The following is an 18,442-nucleotide window of genomic DNA, read 5'->3' as shown; positions in this document are numbered from 1 at the left end:
TGTGTAAAGTGTAGAGACCGTGAGCAGACCCGAAGAGTACATGTTGGTGTCCGCCGGCCAGTCTCCCTTTACTGTTCCTTGCGTCAAGGCCCTTGAGCGCCGAGTCCTCCATGCCTGCCGAAGATGATGATGGTGGTGGTGAAGGGGATGATACCAGCTGCTAAGTTATGGAGCTGTTACAGTGTGCCAGGGTAGTTCTGAGTGCTTTCCATAAACGGACTCATTTAATTCTTAACAGTTCTCCGAGGTAGGTACTGTCATTACCCTCATTTTGCCAGTGAGGTAACTTGAGGCCATTGAGGCTAAGAAACTTGTTTAAGCGGAATCATTTTGAAACCCAGACAACCCAAGTCCACGGTTGTTCCTGTTAACTACTGCCCTCCCTTTACGGCCTTACAAAAAACTCCCTGGGCAGGAGGTAGTCTAGAGCAAGTCACTCAGCTCTGCCACGGGGCTGTGCACCGTGTCCACGATTCCTGCCCTCGACTCTGCTCCAAGATCACAACAGCTCTCCCAGCTTCTCTCAGTTTAGCTTTAGGGTTAACAGGTCTCATCTCCTCCAGCTCCAGGCTGCTCTCCTTCCCAAGACTTTGTTACAATCCTAGGTCTGTGCCCACACTTCTCTCAGTGAATCACCAGACTAAGTAAAGGGAGCTATTTGTTGAGCATCTGTTTTGTGTTGGAGGCTGGGCTAGGCGCATTCCTGAAATTATCTTTTAAAAAGTACTCTTAGTCTCTCTTGCCTTTTTTCAAATTTCAGATGAGTGAGTATACAAAAGCTGGTTAGTATGTGACATGGCACCTAGCAAGTGCTGAGAAATAGTCATTCTCACTATTGTTTCAGTTGCTTTTTAAAAAAACAAAACAAAACAAAACAAAAAACCCAGCTTTATTGAGATAAAATTCACATTCCATATAATTCACCCATTTAAAGCATACAATTCATTGTTTTTTAGTATATTCAGAGTTGTGCAACCATCACAACTCTCTAATTCCAGACCATGTTCATCGCTCCAAAAAAGAAATACTGGACCCATTAGCAGTCACTCCCTTCCTCTCTAGCTCTAGGTAACCACTAATCTACTTTCTGTCACTTTATGGAATCATTCAATTTGCAGCCTTTGTGTCTGGCTTCTTTCACATAGCATAATGTTTTCAAGGTTCATTGTGTTGTAGCATGTATCAGTGCTTCATTCCTTTTTATGACTGTATAGTATTCCACACCATCTTTTGTTTATTCATTAGTTGATGGGCATTTGAGTTGTTTACACTTTTTGGTTATTATGAACAATGATGTTATGAGCATTCATGTACAAGGTTTTGTGTGGATGCATATTTTCATTTCTTATGGCTATATACCTAGGAGTGGACTTGCTGGGTCATATGGTAACTATGTTTAACTTTGAGGAGCTGCCAAGCTTTTTTCCAACGTGGCTGCACCGTTTTACATTCCCACCAGCAGTATATTACAGTTGCTGGTTCTCCACATTCTCCCCAACACTTGTAATTGTCTTTTTGATTATACCCATCCTAGTGGATATGAAGTAGTGTGTCATTGTGGTTTTGACTCATGTTTCCCTAATGGCTAATGATGCTGAATATCTTTTTATTTGTTTAATTTTATTTATTTATTATTTATTTATTGGCTGTGTTGGGTCTATGTTGCTGCACACGGGCTTTCTCTAGTTGCGGCAAGGGGGGCTACTCTTTGTTGCGGTGCGCAGGCTTCTCATTGCTGTGGCCTCTCTTGTTGCCGAGCACGGGCTCTAGGCACGTGGGCTTCAGTAGTTGCAGCACATGGGCTCAATAGTTGTGGCACACGGGCTTAGTTGCTCTGTGGCATGTGGTATCTTCCTGGGGCAGGGCTTGAACCCATGCATTGGCAGGCGGATTCTTAACCACTGCGCCACCTAGGAAGCCTCGATGCTGAATATCTTTTCATGAGTTTATTGGCCATTGGTGTATCTTATTTGCTTCATTAATTAGAAAATAGGTAAGAATTTCCTGCTTGTGCTGATATTAATAATTCCCATTGGAACAAATTGTCTGATACTTTCTACCCTCTAGGACGGCAGCCACTGTGAGGCAGTGTGGGACAGTGGAAAGAATACAAAGGAGCTACCATGCATGCAGCAAATGTGTCTGCAGTGTCTGCCCCTGAAGACGGCGTCCCCTTCCTGCCCTTTTGCTTATAGTCCACACAATTATATAATGTGATAAGCACAGAAGGAATAATAGTGCACACTCTGTCTCTCACATAGAGTTCACACACAGCTCTTACCGTGTGCCTTTGCATATATGAACTAAAATGAATTCTTTTAACCTCACAAGACAGTGAGGTAGGTATCTCATTACGAATGAAAAAACTGAGGCTTACCAAGTTCCAATAATTTACCCAAGATGATAACTGCTAAGTGGTGGAGTGGGGCTTTGAATCCAGGCAGTTTAGTGCCAGAGCAAGGAGCTTCGGAAGCACCCAGAAGGTTTAACTATATGGTGTGGTGGTGGTATGAGGGGTCAGGGGGCGGGGGGTGGGGGGCGGGTGGGGAAGGAAGGCAGGTGTCAATATGGAGTTCTGGGATAGCAGGAATAAAACCTGAGGAGGATTAAGATTTATCAGGAGGAGCTGAGGGGTGAGGGCTGGGGCGGGGCGGGGTGGGGAGGTGGTGGAGGTGGGGAGGAAAGGGTGTGACTGGTAGAGGGAAGAGGATATGCAGAGGCCTGGAAGTGGGGCATGTGAAAGCTGTTCAATATGGCCTGAGCTTGAAGTGGGAGTAGAGGAATGACAGAGGGGGAAGAAGAGGAGGTGAAAGGAGCCCAGAGAGAAAGACAGGGCCAGCTTTTGAGCGCTCTCCTCTGCCTGGCTCTGGAGTTTGACCTTTGTCTAGAGATAGTGGGAAGCCATTGAAGAGTTAACCAGGGGCGAGAGGGATCAGATTTGCATTTTACAAAGGTCCCTGTGGCTGTGGTGTGGACAATGGAATGGTGTGAGCAGGGTATGCAGTAGGTGATTCATTAATGTGAGCTTCCTTCTAGGGTCTCTATTCCTTTGGGAATTTATGAAGTATTAGGGTGTTATTTTGCTATTCCTGCACAAAGAGTTTAGGGAAGGAGACATGTAGGTGTTTTGGGCTCTGGCTGTTGATTTGGAGGTTTTGCCCAGAAGAAAATGATGGCTGTTGCTCTGACCAGTCATACACCACAAAGGGCCTTTCTTTCCACAGAGCATTCTTCCTGCATCTGTGCCCAGCCCGCGGGGGTAGTTGATATCTTCTCAACTTATTTGCAGTTGCCAGGAGGCCCAGCCCTTCAGCCTTTGGTCACTGGCTTGGACATGGTTTCATTGTATTTCGGAGCCTCCGTGGGCTTGTTAATATGCTCTGTGGCTGCTGCTTCAGATGTAAGGAGAAGCTTACATCTCCCCGCCTGCAGGTTTCTGTGGGGGCTCCTGCTGTCACTCTCCAGTCCTTGGGAGCTCCTTGTCCACTCTTGATTCAGCTGTTGAGGAGTTCCATAGCATTCCTAGTAGGAAGGGACTGAAGTGTCACATGTTCCTGTTGTCTTTAGCAGGCAAAACCCTCATCTTGGTGAGTTCATTCACAGCCTTCAGGCCTGTCTGCAGACCCTTAAGGTCTACACAGTCAATAAATATTACTATGTGCCCACTACATGCCCTGTTGGGTGTATAGAGTTGTAGATGCTCAGACCCAGTGGTGCTCAAACTCTACATGCATCAGAATCACCTGGAGAGCTTATTATACACAGTCCCTGATTAGATAGGTCTGGGATGCGGCCTGAGAATTTGTATGTCTAACAAGCTCCCAGGTGATGCTGATCTAGGACCACATTTGGAGAACTATTGCTCTAAAAGAATCAGACTTGTTGCAGAGGTCAGCTTCATTTTACATATTCAGTCATTCATTCACTCAACACATATTTATTGAATACCTACTATTCTAGTTGCTGGGATGTAGCAGAGATAAAAGACAAAAATGATACTCTGATGGTGGATACATGTTATTTTACATTTGTCCAAATCCATAGAATGTACATCACCAAGAGTGAACCCTGATGGGGAACTTCCCTGTGGTCCCGAGGTTAAGACTCCATGCTTCCAATGCAGGGGGCGCAGGTTCGATCCCTGGTTGGGGAACTAAGATCCTACATGCTGCATGGCCAAAATAAATAAATTAATAAACTTAAAAAAAAAAAAAAGAGTGAACCCTGAAGTGATCTGTGGACTTTTGGTGATAATGACATGTCAGTGTAGGTTCCTTGATGATAACAGATGTACCACTCTGGCGATGCCCTCTGCTGATAATGGAGGAGGCTGTGTGTGTATGTGGGGGTGAGGCGGGGGTCTATGGAAAAATGTCTGTATCGTCTGCTTAATTTTTTTGTGAACTCAAAACTGCTCTAAAAAAACAAAATCTATTTAAAAAAAAATCCCTACCCTCAAGTCTGGGTGGGGGGAGGGCCCCGAAACCCATTACAGCTGGCTTAAGAAGAAAGGAAGGGAATTTATTGGAAGTGATCTGGGATTCCTTCTGAGGATCCAGGATCCTGAACTAAGGTGACTTTCTGCTCTCTCTGACGGATTGCAGAGGGGCCGTATTATTCCCCCTCCCTGAAAGAGAGCTCCAGCAGGCTTTCCATGCCACATACGTGACCTCTTGGGTCCAGTAATGCTGACTAACTGGAATTTGTCTCAATTTCACATTCCCAGGATCTCTCCCATTTGGTCAGGTTCCTGCCCCTCTTCCCCTCACATGGATATTAAGTCACGTGTTAAGTGAAAGGGTGTTAAGGCTCATCCCTTCTGTAGGACTGGATCTCAGAGAGGAGCCAGTGGGCTGGGCAGCATCTCTGATGGTGTCCGGGTGCGCTGGAGAGAGACTGGTCGGGTCAGGACACGCTCACTTAGGCAGGAAGCATTTAAAGTGTAGATCTGCATGGCAGGTCTTCCTATGGAAAAGCCACATAAAGAAAGAAGAGCTGCACAGTGCACTTCTGCTAACTTTAGGGAAAGTTCTTTTTCATTCTTCTTACTGGGGGGTCAATGGCAGGCTGACTTAATGCCTCCTTTGAAGACTTAATGGCATTACTTTTCATTTTCATTTGTGGGTCATTGCAAGCAACTTATACATTTGTATTGATTAAGTTGGCTATATTTTGCTAGGCTGAGAACGTGTGTAAAATAAGAATTATTTATAGAGATCTGACATTTTAATTTGTGCAGTTGCTTTAAAACAAAAATCCACAACAATGTAATGATTTTACTTTCCTTTGCAAACCTTTTCTTTTAATGACAGTTTAATGCACCGAAGACCATCCAAGCCAACCGCTCATGTGTCAGGCTCTGACCCTCCGTGGAGGTGTGAATAGATGCGTTCTCCTTCCTCTGCACTCCTACTCGCTCCTCTTTTCTCCCTCACCTTCTCTCTTTTCCTCTCATTTTTCCGTCTGAGTACCAGGCAGGTAGTTTGCCAGATCATTAATGGCTTGCCTTTCCCCCCTGCCAAGCCTTATTAGCTGCTGGTAGAGGGGGTTGTTTGAGGAAGGTACTCTTGGGCAAAGTGTCTGGGAAGCCCAGAGTCACCTTTGGGAGCAAGAGGTGTGGGGAGGGAGGTGGGAGACAGAAACATCAGACTTGGCCCCTGTCTATCTGAGTTGGGCCCAAGCTCAGTGGTGGAATTCAGCTTGGGGAGGGTGTTGAATCTCACCTGTGTCATCCCAGGGCTAGGCATCCAGCTAGGAGGTGAGTTTCTGCTTTTGTGCATTTCATGAATGTTTTAGTCTCATTCACCAGCGGCTTTGGCGAGGACCACAGGCCTCATGTCAAGCAGGTCCCGTGTGAGCCAGTCATCTGACCGACTTGGAGACACCAGAAGGTGGTTCCCATAACCAGTCAACTGGCTCTTTATTAACTTGCTTCCCTCCTGTTATGAATTCTCAAAATGTGGCAATCTCTTTAATGTTCCAAAGAAGTTCATTCAGTCTAATGTACAACAGTGTGAATATAGTTAATAATACTGTACTGTATACCTGACATTTACTAAGAAGGTAAATCTTAGGTGTCCTTACCACAAAAAGAAAATGGTAACTCTGTGTGGTGATGGATATGGTAATTAGCTTGATTGTGGCAATTATTTCACAATGTATCAAAACAAATTATACACATTAAATATACACAATTTTTATTTGTCAATTATACCTCAATAAAGATGGGGGGAATAATGTATTCATTATTATTTGTCTAAACTGAATCTAAAATTGGCATTTGGAGCAAGCTGTCTTTTCCTTTCATAGCTGATGAGGGCTCCAGTTCTGCTAGCTGTAGGGCCATTTTCTCTCCCCTTTGTAATGGCCACTTTAACTTTGTTCCTGGATCTGAGATCAGAATAATCTCAGCAACAAGTAGTAAATATACGTGTATGTCAAATTTTGGCAAAAAGCTTTAAAATTAATTTAATTTTTTAAGCAACATGGATGCAGAGTTTAAAAAGCAGTTAAATAATTCCATAAAGCTTAAAATTATAGTTGCCAAGCTGCTGGGAGTGGGAAAAGGGCTCTGGGGTGATGCATAGCTGTTGTGAATTTGGACTTTCAAGCTCCAGGTTTCCTTCCGCCCTACCGCCTTCCGCTCTGCAGCCTCTGCAGGCTCTGGGAGGCACACGGCCTCTACCCTTGGCCAGATCCCCTTTTGCACACATCTAGATTCTGTTTCTTCCCCACTAGGTCAATTTCTGTTCCTTCTTTAGATTTCCATCTTCCAAAATGTTGCCATCTCTTAACAGCAAGAGTCTCCAGGCTCTGGTTTTCTAAGTCCTTTTTTTAAAAAGAGAAGCTTAGGAGCTTGGGTAGGAATGGGCTTTGGGGACGCTAAAGAAGTAAGTGTGTTCAGTTTGTCGTAAGTTCTTTGTAAAGTTCATCCTCACTGCAGATTGCAACCTACATTTAGAAGTAGAGCCACAGTATCTATGCTTTAAGAATGCAGCCACAGGCCTAGTTACCTATCCTGAGGAATAAGTACAAGACAATGTGTGCTTGTCTGTAGCAGTGGAGTGAGTTGAATATGATGGGTGTTATGTGATGTCTCCTTGTCTTAGTGGTCCTTGGGTCGATCATCTGGAAGAGCATCGTCGGAGGATGCTGCAGCCACCTCCCATACCCACCTTGGGACAGAGGAAGATAGAAACATCAGGGGCAACAATCAAAGGTTCTACAGCTGTGAATGAGCAGGGGAGAAAAAATAAACTGGTGGAGAGGAAAGGGGGTGTTGGATGTGCTAGAGAATTTGCGTTTGCCTTTCTAGGTCCACTCTCCCCTGTTCCACTTGCTTTTTGCTCTGGGAGGTTGATCTGTGTGGACTACATGTGCATAGTATGGGTTATATACCCCCTTGTTGTCTGGCTTCTGGTTGGGTTCGGCCAGTGGGGCATCAGCAGGAGATCAGAGGGAGAGAGGAGAGTGAGGTGGAGATGTTTATTCCTCTGACTCCCTGCCTGTAGAGTCATCACATGGGCTGTGTCCCTAGACCAAATGTGCTAGCTTAGCTCCTGTCAGGTGCTCTGAACTCTCTGTTCCGGAATCCTTCAGCCCTGGGTGTGACAACGGCAGCCCCTACTTGTCCCCAGAGGTACTTGTCCCGTAATTGTTTCTCTGCACCCTGCACACAGCCCCTTTATTAAACTTTACTGGAGCTTCCTAGTTATGCACATCATCTGTTTCTTGCAGGCCCTCGGTTGTTGATGTCTGCAAATAAGCCTGATCCTGAGACAGGCTGAATAAGTGCGAATTCCAGCACTTGCAGAAATAATTTTCATGACGAGCTCCTGGCTCGACCCTGCACATGAGTTTGTGCCGGTCGAACTGATCAGCACAGACTTGCTCAGAACAACTTTATTTTTCCAAATGGTCAGAGTTTTCAGCAGTAGACAAAACTGGTCTTGCATTATTAGTTTCTCATGCATGTAAATTATACTTTTTCTTTCGGAAAGGTGTTTTTTGTTTTTAGCATGTTCCTTAGGCAGTCATCAAATGAATAAATTAATGCCGCGAGATCATACCAGTGTTTATACACCATCTAGGGAGGCCCTGTGTGTGGAGGGTAAGAGTCAGACAGCCCTGGGTTCTAGCTTTTTTTCCCCACTTGGCTAACTTTGTGAGCTTGGGAAATTTTTTCACCTCCAAGGAGCCTGAGTACAGCACTTACCTTCGAGTGTTGTAAGAGGCTTAAATGAGGTAGCATATGAAAAAGCTTAGGTTGCCCCTGTGCCTGACACATAATAAATGCTCTCTAAACAGTAGTTATTATTAAAAACTCTCATTAAATTTGGGTTTTGTGGATGAAAAATATAAAGTTTCCAGCCTGTGCATTGTTGCTGTTTGCACATGGTCTGTGTCTGAGAAGTCTTTGAAGCCGGAATGCTGATCCCTGACTTGTGTAAATCCTTTAGTGTGTTGATGGTTCGGGGTGTGGCAAGGCCCAGGCCAAGTGAAATTGAAGAGCTGGCATTCCCTGGGGTGGGTGTTGGTCCCCTGGAGATAGAAGGTGGAGGTGTAGAGCCGACTTGGGCACAAAGCTGCTCGTGTGCTTTTGTCCTCTGGCTTGTTGGCCAGAACTTGGATGCTTGCTTTCTGTTCACGAACCTTGGAGAAAGGAAGGCTGTGAAATGCATTGTAAAACTAGGAGGAGAAAGGGAAGGAGACAGCAGATCTGAGGAAGCTGACCTGATGGGTGGTGAGGTGGACTGTGCTGCCCGCTCAAACTGTTCATTAGGGAAAATGCGGAAGAGGTAGAAGTAATTTACCAAACAAAGGGCAGCAGGTCCTAATGAGGTAAATTCTAACAGCTCTTAACATTTTATTATACAAGTGCAGTTGTCTCTCAGTATCCATGGGGGATTGGTTCCAGGACCCTTTTGGATACCAAAATCTTCAGATGCTCAAGTCCCTTACATAAAATGGTGTAGTATTTGCATGTAACTTAGGCACATCCTCCTGTGTACTTTAAATCATGTCTAGATTACTTCTAATACCTAAGACAATGTAAATGCTATGTAAATAGTTGCCAGTGTTCAGCATAATTCAAGTTTTTGCTTTTTGGAAGTTTCTGAAATTTAAAAAAATTATTTTCAATTTCCAGTTGGTTGAATCTGTGAAATGAAAACTGAGGATACAGAGGTCTGACTGTATTCCATGATCATTTTGAAATTAAGAGAGAATTAAAGAATAGACAAATTAAGTCACCTGAAATCTCCCACCCATAGATTACCATTGATAATATTTCATGTGTCACCATGTGGATTTTTCATATGCATCTATATATGTAGATTCAAAATGGGATTATTTTATATGTGGCTCTGTAACCTGCACTTTTCTCTTCACGTGTATGTCCTTCTCTGCCAATGAATTGAAGTCTTTTTTTATTGAGGTATAATTGACATATAATGTTATATTCGTTTTAGGTGTACAACATAATGATTTGATATCTGTATATATTACAAAATGATCACCACAATAAGTGTAGTTAACATCCATCACCACACATAGTTACAAAACTTTTTTTCTTGTGATGATAACTTTTAAGATCTACTTTCTTAGCAACTTTGAATATGCAACGCAGTATTATTGGCTATAGTCACCATTAACTATATCCACTATCAGTATTATTAACTATAGTCATTATAGTAATGCTATACATCACATCCCTATAGCAGAAATCTGTTATTTTTAAATGGCCATAGAGCATTTATTAAATGTCCTTGCCTTATATGCAATCAGTGCTGTACTCTTAAACTTCTAAGTTATTTCCAGTGTTTCGTTATTATAAACCAAGCTCTGTAGTCGTTTTCTTAAGCACAGTGTGTAAATCTCTATAGGTGTCTCTGCCAGTTTATAAGGTGCTTGATAGGCAAAGTCCATGCCTTGGACTTCTTTTATATCCCCCAAAGCCCAGCATAGTATCCTAATTGGCACCCCCTTGTTGTTGCTGAGTTTGACCTTGAAGAGGATGAGAGCTTGGATCATAGCCATGATTCTATTATTTATTTTCCTTAACTTATTGACTTAAAAGAAAAGAAAAGAAAATTAGTGTGAATTTGCACACGAGTATCTGTGATGTTGCTGTTAGGAATGGAGTAAATTTTTTTTTTTTATATAAAGGAAGAATTGGTAGCTATTTCACAACAAGCTTAACATATATTTTTTTCTAGAGAGAGTTATGCCAATGACTATCTGACTAGATTTGCTGGCAATATTCAAGGTAATTTAAAAATTCCAACCCTGCAGGTACTGTTCAGTGAAGACATTTCCTGCATCAGTAACTCCTCTGTGGGCTTTTTGCTTTACAGTGACCTCACTCTGTCCATGGGTGCATTTTTACAGCTTGGTTTCACTAAGGACAGGGTTATTTATACTTTTCCTTCTCTCTCTCTACTTTTTGGGTCTTCAGCTATGACAGAGACTCCACTTTCAACGTGTTTGTGGGAAAAGGACAACTGATTGCAGGGATGGACCAGGCTCTGGTCGGGATGTGTGTAAATGAGAGGCGTTTTGTGACGATCCCCCCAAAACTGGCCTACGGAAGTGAAGGAGTTTGTAAGTATTTGTTCTGCGCTTGTAAACACATCTGCCAGAACAACCAGAACGTTTGCAGGCTCTTCAGTCAGGCAGACTTGAGAGTCCTTGGAAGCCCCAGGTAGGGGAAAATGAGAAGCAGTGAACACACACACAGCTTTAATTTCATCTTGTGTATTCTAGCTATGAAAGAAGTGTTATTAATACAGGTGTATTGAATGTTCTTCTCGTCGAGAGGAAATTTTTGTTGTTTCCTTTTCTTGCAATTTCATTTGGAGGGAGTTCCCTGGTGGCCTAGTGGTTAGGACTCCAAGCTTCTATTGCCGTTCAATCCCCGGTTGGGGGACTGAGATCCTGCAAGCAGCAGGGCAGGGCCAAAACCTTTTTTTTTTTCATTTGGAGGAAAGAAGGAGGGAACATGGCTCACTTTGGAATTGTATGTGCCCCCTTGAGCCCTTTTGGCTTCCATGCACCTTGGCAGCATCCTGGGTGTTAATTTGTGTGGCCCGAAAGGCAGCAGCTTCTCAGTGTGAACTCTGTTTTCTAGCTGGTGTGATCCCCCCAGATTCAGTGCTTCATTTTGATGTACTTCTGATGGATATCTGGAATTCAGAAGATCAGGTTCAGATTCATACTTACTTCAAGCCCCTCAGTTGCCCTCGGACCATCCAGGTGTCTGATTTTGTAAGGTACCACTACAATGGAACATTCTTGGATGGGACACTGTTTGATTCGAGGTAAGTCCCGCCGTTTGTGGGAATATTATTGAAATGCTCCTTAGTTCCTTCTATCTCATCTGCTTTTTATGCCCATGGAGAAACCAGAAAAGGGACTCGTTCCCCACTGCTCTGTGATTGGGAACAAAGATACATACATGCCTTTTCTCCAGAGATGGGTATGAGTTCATTGGTCAGCTGAGTTTTGGGTAACAAAAACCTTTTGAAGGTTGAGTTAGAAATGCCCTCATAGTATGGACGTTTTCCCCTTTCTCGTTGGTTTTCAGTCACAATCGTATGAAAACGTATGACACATACGTGGGAATTGGCTGGCTGATTCCTGGAATGGATAAAGGGCTGTTGGGGATGTGTGTGGGAGAAAAGCGCATCATCACCATTCCTCCTTTTCTGGCCTATGGAGAAGATGGAGATGGTAAGTCCTTCTCATTCTTCAAGTCACTCTCCTCTGTCTTTATTTCTTTTGCAGAGGTTAATTTAATTTACCATGTGAAACCCACCGAAGCTTTTGGTCTAGACTTCCAGTGTCCAGTATGGTAGCCACTAGCTACATGTAGCTATTTACATTTAAATTAAGTTAAATAAATTTTAAATTCTGTACCTTGGTCACCCTGCCACAGTTCAGGTACTTAAAAGCCACTTGTTGCCGAGGGCTACTACATTGGATAGGGCAGATATGGAGCATTTCCATCACTGTAGAAGTTGGGTTGGATGGTGCTAGTTTAGATCATCTGCTGTCTGATGATTAAGTTGCAGAAATCTCCACCTATTCGTGGTCATTGGTTTTTTTTTTTTCCCCACCTAGCACTATTTTATTATTATTTTTAAAAATTTTTATTGGAGTATAGTTGCTATACAATGTTGTGTTAGTTTCTATCGTACAGCAAAGTAAATCAGCTATACGTATACATATGTCCCCTCTTTTTTGGATTTCCTTCCCATTTAGGTCACCACAGAGCATTGAGTAGAGTTCCCTGTGCTATACAGTAGGTTCTCATTAGTTATCTATTTTATACAAAGTATTAGTAGTGTATATATGTCAATCCCAATCTCTCAATTCATCTCACCCTCATTATTCTTAAGTAAGCCATCTCGGGACTTTCCTGGCAGTCCAGTGGTTAAGGCTCTGAGCTTCCAATGCAGGGGGTATGGGTTTGATCCCAGGTCAGGGAACTAAGATCCCAGAAGCTGCATGGTAGGAAGGAAGGAAGGAAGGAAAAAAAGAAAATGATGCTATTTAAGAAGTTTACTGACAGTGATACCCAGCTTCTAATAACCCCCTAATATAATGTTTTCCAAGCTATGTTTCCTGGCTCTAAGTCTACAGAGCAGGAAGAGGGGGAGCCTTCTCTCCTGTCGACCTCCATTTTTATTACTGGTAATCTGCAGTTTCTTTAAAAACCTGCTACAAGACAAATAAAGCTTGAAAACAACTGCCGTATATATATCTTAATTCTCCCCTCCCCAAGATATGTTATCCTTCTTATCGATACTCAAACTGTCTCATCCTTGGCTAGTGGAAGTTCATTCCCCTTGGCCCCCAAATCCTCTTGTCATCACCCACGTGCATACAGCATACCAAATAAGACTGGATGCCTAGCCTGCTGTGAGGAATGTGACTTATTTTAAATAAATAATTAATAATTTAAATATTTAAAATAAATAGTTTATTTAAAATAGTTATTTTTAAATGCTTTATACTTTGACACTGTGCTCAGCCATCCAGGTATAACTTTAAATAAGTGAACTGTATAGTATGGGAATTATATCTCAATAAAGTTGTTATTAAAAAAAGCAAATATTCAAGTAGTACATCATAATGCTAGAAAAATTTAAACCCCGGGCTTACTTTAAGGCTTTCTGCTTTCTATTAAATTAAAAGATACAGAAAAGTACAAAAGATTAGCATTCTATCACACACCCTCCCACACCCCACACCTGCATTTCAGGGATTAACCGCACCTGGCATTCCAGAGGCTGACTCAGCAGCCCACTTTCAGCAGATTTCATCATTCCTCTGAGGGGAAGGAGACAGAGGGGTGGGCTCTGCCAGAGAGCCAGTTGAAGGAGCCCGGCTTGGCGTGCCCTGTGGCTCACTTGCCCAGGCCTTCTCCTTTGCGTGACGTAACAAGTAAGAGTGTTAAGGTAGGTGGTTTGTCAGGTAACTAACTTCCTCTTATCCCAGGGTCCTGGATTTAGAGTTACGTATTGGTTGATGCTGATCTTTGCAGGAAGAGCTAGTGCCCAATAATCTCTTCATACAGATTATCGTGTTGCACATATTCAATAAGTCCACACTGTAGGGAACCTCCACGAGAAGCAGTACCATCCTGAAGTGAGATAGAAATGAATTGAGGACTATTTATATTTTGGCTGGTGTGTGCCGTTTTGTTTACCCTCATCTCATCTAACTTTAGTTTTATTTATACCTTGTTTTGGATGCGCTTAAAGGATTGAATTTTTGCCTTTAAAAAATTGGCTGTGAGTTCCCAGACATAGAGAACAGACTTGGGGGTGCCAAGGAGGAGGGGAGGTGGGAAAGGGATGGATTGAGAGTTTGGGATTAGCAGATGCAAACTACTGTGTATGGAATGGAGGGACAACAAGGTTCTACTGTGTAGCACAGGGAACTATAGTCAGTGCCTGTAATAAACCATAATGGAAAAGAATATGAAAAATTATATATATATAAATATAACTGGGTCACTTTGCTGTACAGGAGAAATTAACACAACATTGTAAAACAACTATACTTCAATAAAATAAATTTTTTAAAAATTGGCTGTGAGTTCCAAAGAACAAGTCTATGTAGTGTTTTCCAGAAGCAGATCCAAGCTTTGGAATGTCTGTGATTTGCATATGTATACAAACAGACACCCACAGAGGTATGTATTTGGGTTTGCATGTGGGTGCATAGCCACCCACATAGAGCCTTGATTTGCAAGCACAAGCATAGAAAATGTGGTCACAGTAGTCTCCGTGTCATTAATATTTGCTCCTTTTTCTGAGGAAGCCAGGCTTCAAATTATACCCGCCAGCCCACGGTTGGACACCATGGTGAGACAGCGTGGTTAGACGCCATGGGGGACCACCCAAGATATGGAAGAACATTTGTTTCCTTGGCTTGAAAACTTCAAGGGATGTGTAACACCATCGCAGTGGGTGCTGAGTTGTAGTTAAAGTATTGATACTTCCTAAATCTTGTGTCCTGATTTCATCTTCCTTTATTCCACTCTAGGGAAAGACATTCCTGGACAGGCATCTCTGGTGTTTGATGTTGCGTTATTGGACCTCCATAACCCCAAGGATGGCATTTCCATTGAGAATAAGGTAGTACCTGAAAACTGTGAGAGGCGAAGTCAAAGCGGGGACTTCCTGAGGTATCATTACAACGGCACACTTCTGGACGGCACATTCTTTGATTCCAGGTAAGCAAACAACAGGATCCTTCACTTACCAGAACATCTTACGAAATACAGTTTACAGATTGTCAGTGCTGATTTTGCATTAGTATTTCCATCTCCAATGTAGGTTTCTATTTTCTGATTCTGAATTCCTTCAGAGGCTATTGGAACAGTCTCCTTGGGACCTGTGGGAGATGGGTCTGCAGGAAAGCAGGAGAGGCTCACCCTAGGCTCCCACCATCCCTCTAGACTGTGCTTGGCTATCCAAGTATAAACCCAACTCTGGGGTCCAAGGTGGGAAGTGACCAGGAGGCAGGTCCAGGTGGTAGGACGGGAAGAGAACAGACTTGGTGCCCAGTCCCTGTGTGTGGTGCGCCAGGTGTGTGATTTTGGATAGCATCTGATCTCCCTGAGCTTCAGTTTATTCCCTGTTGCTAGCACCTTTCTCAAGGAGATGGTTAGATTAAAGAGAGAAGGTAGGTGGAAGCACTTGGCAAACTTGAATGGCTTATCTGCTGCAGGGACTGTTTGGATGCATTCAGCTCCCACCCTGATGCCTGCGGAGGCTAATTATTGAGCCTGTTGTTATTCAAAGTTTTGTTCATCAGGCTTAGCCTGTAGTCGTGAGCAGACAACAGGTTTTTGATGTGTTGCTCATTCCAGGGGCATGTGTTGTTTGGAAAATGTTCCCCTAGCTTCGTATAGAGCAAGCAAGTAGTGGCAGCAACCTACCTGTCTCTCTGAGGTAAGAGACGTCTCGTTTAATTAGTCATCCAGAAACATTACAGAAGAATTTTTATATGGTATCATTTTATTTGCATAATTCAGTCTTCCTGTTCCTAGGCCCTTCTTTTAAATTTTTCATTTGATTTTTTTGGAAAAAAAGGCAGTAGTCACATCGTTCAAAATGAAAACAAAATATGTGTTAAGATATGTTGTACCAACCATCCCTGCCAACCTCACATCCCTCTCCTGCAAGCCACTTAGAGTTAAGTACTTTTATTAATGTTTCTTTTTTTATTCTTCAAATACTTGGATTTTTTTTCTAAAGCAGATATAAGCAAATACAATTGTTATATTATTTTCTCCCCTTTATAGTGTATAGAATATAGAATACTATATACATACATGCATACCATTATGTACTATATATATAACATAATGCTCTGTACTATATGCACTATTCTGCCCCTTGCTTTTTTTCAGGTTGGAATTTTTCTATATTAATAAATATGTAGAGAGAAATAATTTTTCATGTCTGTGTAGTGTTTCCTTGGGTGAATATACCATATTTAACTGTTCCCCATTGATGACACTTGGGTAGTTTTTATTCTTTTTCTATTAAAAAAAAATTCAGAGAGTGTGTGTGTAATTACTTGTCACATATGAACTTGATTCTGTCTTTTATTCCCTGGAATTATATTTCTAGTTGAAAAACCATTTTTCTAGTGGATACCAGATTTCTTTCCATATTAATGGAACCACAGTTTTCTTAGGTTTCAAACAGATTTCCATTTTAGTACACTGGGGTCTAATCCATCCTAATAGCTAAGTAATATTCCATTATATAGATTTGCCTTAATTTAGTAATCAATCCCTATTATTTTGTATTTTTTGATATCCTAAGTAGGACTGCAATAAATATTTTTGTAGCTAAATCTTAAATAATGTGATTGTTTCCTTAGGATAAATTTGTAGAAGAATCTCTAGGTCTAATATTATGTGTATTTTTACAGCTTTTGATATAACTGCCAAGTTGTCCTCAGGGAAGGTTTTATATCACTAAGAGTACCTCATTCCCTGCAAACTTGGTAACACTGGGTATTATTTAAAAATAATCTTTGCCAACTTATAGGAGAAAAGTAGAACTTTATAATTTTAATCTGAATTTCTTTGATTGCTATTAAGTTTGAAATTCTTTCCAATGTTTATTGACTTTGGATATTTTCTTTTGTGATTTACCTGTTTGTGTCTTTTGCCTGTTTTTATATTGAGGATATTGGTGTTTGTCCTTTTCTTATTGATTTAAGATCTCTGTACATTAAGGATATTAACCCTTTTATGGTTGCATATTGTTGAAAGCATATCACCTGTTTATTTGCATTTTAATTTTGGTTATTGTGACTTTTGATCTATTTAAATATAAACCTTTTATGTTGTTAAATACATTCCACTTCTCCTTTATGGCTTCCTTTATTGTTGTGTGTTTTTTTTTTTTAAATATTTATTTATTTATTTATTTGGCTGCGCTGGGTCGGGTGTTAGTTGCAGCACTCGGGATCTCTAGTTGCAGCATGCGGACTCTTAGTTGTGGCGTGTGGGATCCAGTTCCCTGATCAGGAATCGAACCTGAGCCCCCTGCACTGAGAGCATGGAGTCCCAGCCACTGGACCACCAGGGAAGTCCCTGGCTTCCTTTATTCTTATATAAATTCTTAAATAGTCTGTCTTGAGTAACTTGCTAAAAAGTCTCCCCCTTCCCTTGGATTTCTTTTTGTCCCCCCTAGAGTATATAAATATTTTTCTGTATTTTCCTCCTGCCCTTGTAATGGTTGTATTTTTTTATCCTTTAAAATATTCTATATTAGAATTTTTATTTTAAAAAGTATTGTGTTCTTATATAAGTGAAACAATGCAAAGATACTTAATAAAATGTAATAATTTAACATCAACCCCTTCCATTTTCACCACTCTAAGTAAATATTAAAAACCTCCTGCAGGCTTTCTCCATGCTTATAAATGCTTTCATGTTTAAATCTTTAATCCATCTGAAATTTATTGTGGTGTTCAGTATGACAGTAAGGAGCTAAATGGTTTTTTCCAGGTGGTTAGCTAGTTTTTCCAACACCCTTTATTGAATAACTGTTCTTTCCTCACTAATTTAAAATCTGACACTTATCATGTACGAAATTCTTTTGGGTCTTGGTCTAGAAGTTTTATCCTTTTCCAGTGATCTATTCCTGGGTCACTATCACACCTTTAGCTATTGTAGCCTTTTTTTTTTTAAAGTTTAAAAAAATGTTTTTACTTTAAATGTATTAAATGTATAGCATATGCCATGCTAAATGGCATGCAAATTAGTATGCATCATTTTCCTTTTTTTTAAATGAATTTATGTATTTATTTACTTATTGGCTGTGTTGGGTCTTTGTTGCTGCACGGGCCTTCTCTAGTTCGGTCTAGTGGGGACTGCTCTTCATTGTGGTGCGTGGGCTTCTCACTGCAGTGGCTTCTCTTGTTGTGGAGCACGGGCTCTAGGTGCACGGGCTTCATTAGTTGCAGCATGTGGGCTCAATAGTTGTGGCTCATGGGCTCTAGAACATAGGCTCAGCAGTTGTGGCACCCGGGCTTAGCTGCTCCCGTGGCACGTGGGATCTTCCCGGTGTAGCTTTTTAATTTGTATGATAGAGAATGTTCTTTTTATTTTTGAACATCGTTTTTTCCTACTAAGTGATACACTGACATGGTTTAAAATCCTAAAAGTATAAAAGAATATACAGCAAAGAATTTTTCCCCTATCCTTGTCCCTCAATCACTGAGTCCCCCTCTCCACAGCGAACCAGTGTTATGAATTTCATAGGTCTTCTATACATATACAATGAAATACAGATAATTATGTAGGAAATCTTCCTGGGTGAGGAGAATCCTTTGTTACAATCATTTCTTCATGCCCCTTGGCTGTGTGGTCCCTGAGGGGTGTTGAGAAGGAAGAGCCCCTCACAGC

The 18,442-nt window shown here is 41.7% G+C and overlaps 2 protein-coding genes across 4 annotated transcripts in view; one reads left to right on the top strand and one right to left on the bottom strand.

Annotated features, from left to right (window-relative positions):
* RP9 (RP9 pre-mRNA splicing factor) overlaps window positions 1-18,442 on the bottom strand; it is a 150,542-nt gene that overhangs the window by 28,475 nt on the left and 103,625 nt on the right. The window lies entirely within an intron of this gene.
* Window positions 1-18,442, top strand: part of FKBP9 (FKBP prolyl isomerase 9) — a 38,893-nt gene that overhangs the window by 764 nt on the left and 19,687 nt on the right. Inside the window, exons 1-5 of one of the 2 annotated variants that reach the window (XM_057732097.1) lie at window positions 111-247; window positions 10,457-10,602; window positions 11,129-11,318; window positions 11,585-11,730; window positions 14,554-14,743. In XM_057732097.1, the coding sequence (XP_057588080.1) occupies window positions 168-247; window positions 10,457-10,602; window positions 11,129-11,318; window positions 11,585-11,730; window positions 14,554-14,743 (752 nt within the window). In that variant the 5' untranslated portion in view covers window positions 111-167. Of the gene's footprint in view, window positions 1-110; window positions 248-10,456; window positions 10,603-11,128; window positions 11,319-11,584; window positions 11,731-14,553; window positions 14,744-18,442 lie in introns of those variants that run through there. The other variant, XM_057732096.1, reaches the window with a different exon arrangement.

This window comes from Hippopotamus amphibius, chromosome 4 (assembly GCF_030028045.1).
Source record: "Hippopotamus amphibius kiboko isolate mHipAmp2 chromosome 4, mHipAmp2.hap2, whole genome shotgun sequence".
Lineage (NCBI taxonomy): Eukaryota > Metazoa > Chordata > Mammalia > Artiodactyla > Hippopotamidae > Hippopotamus > Hippopotamus amphibius.
This window is presented reverse-complemented; position numbering and strand designations above follow the sequence as displayed.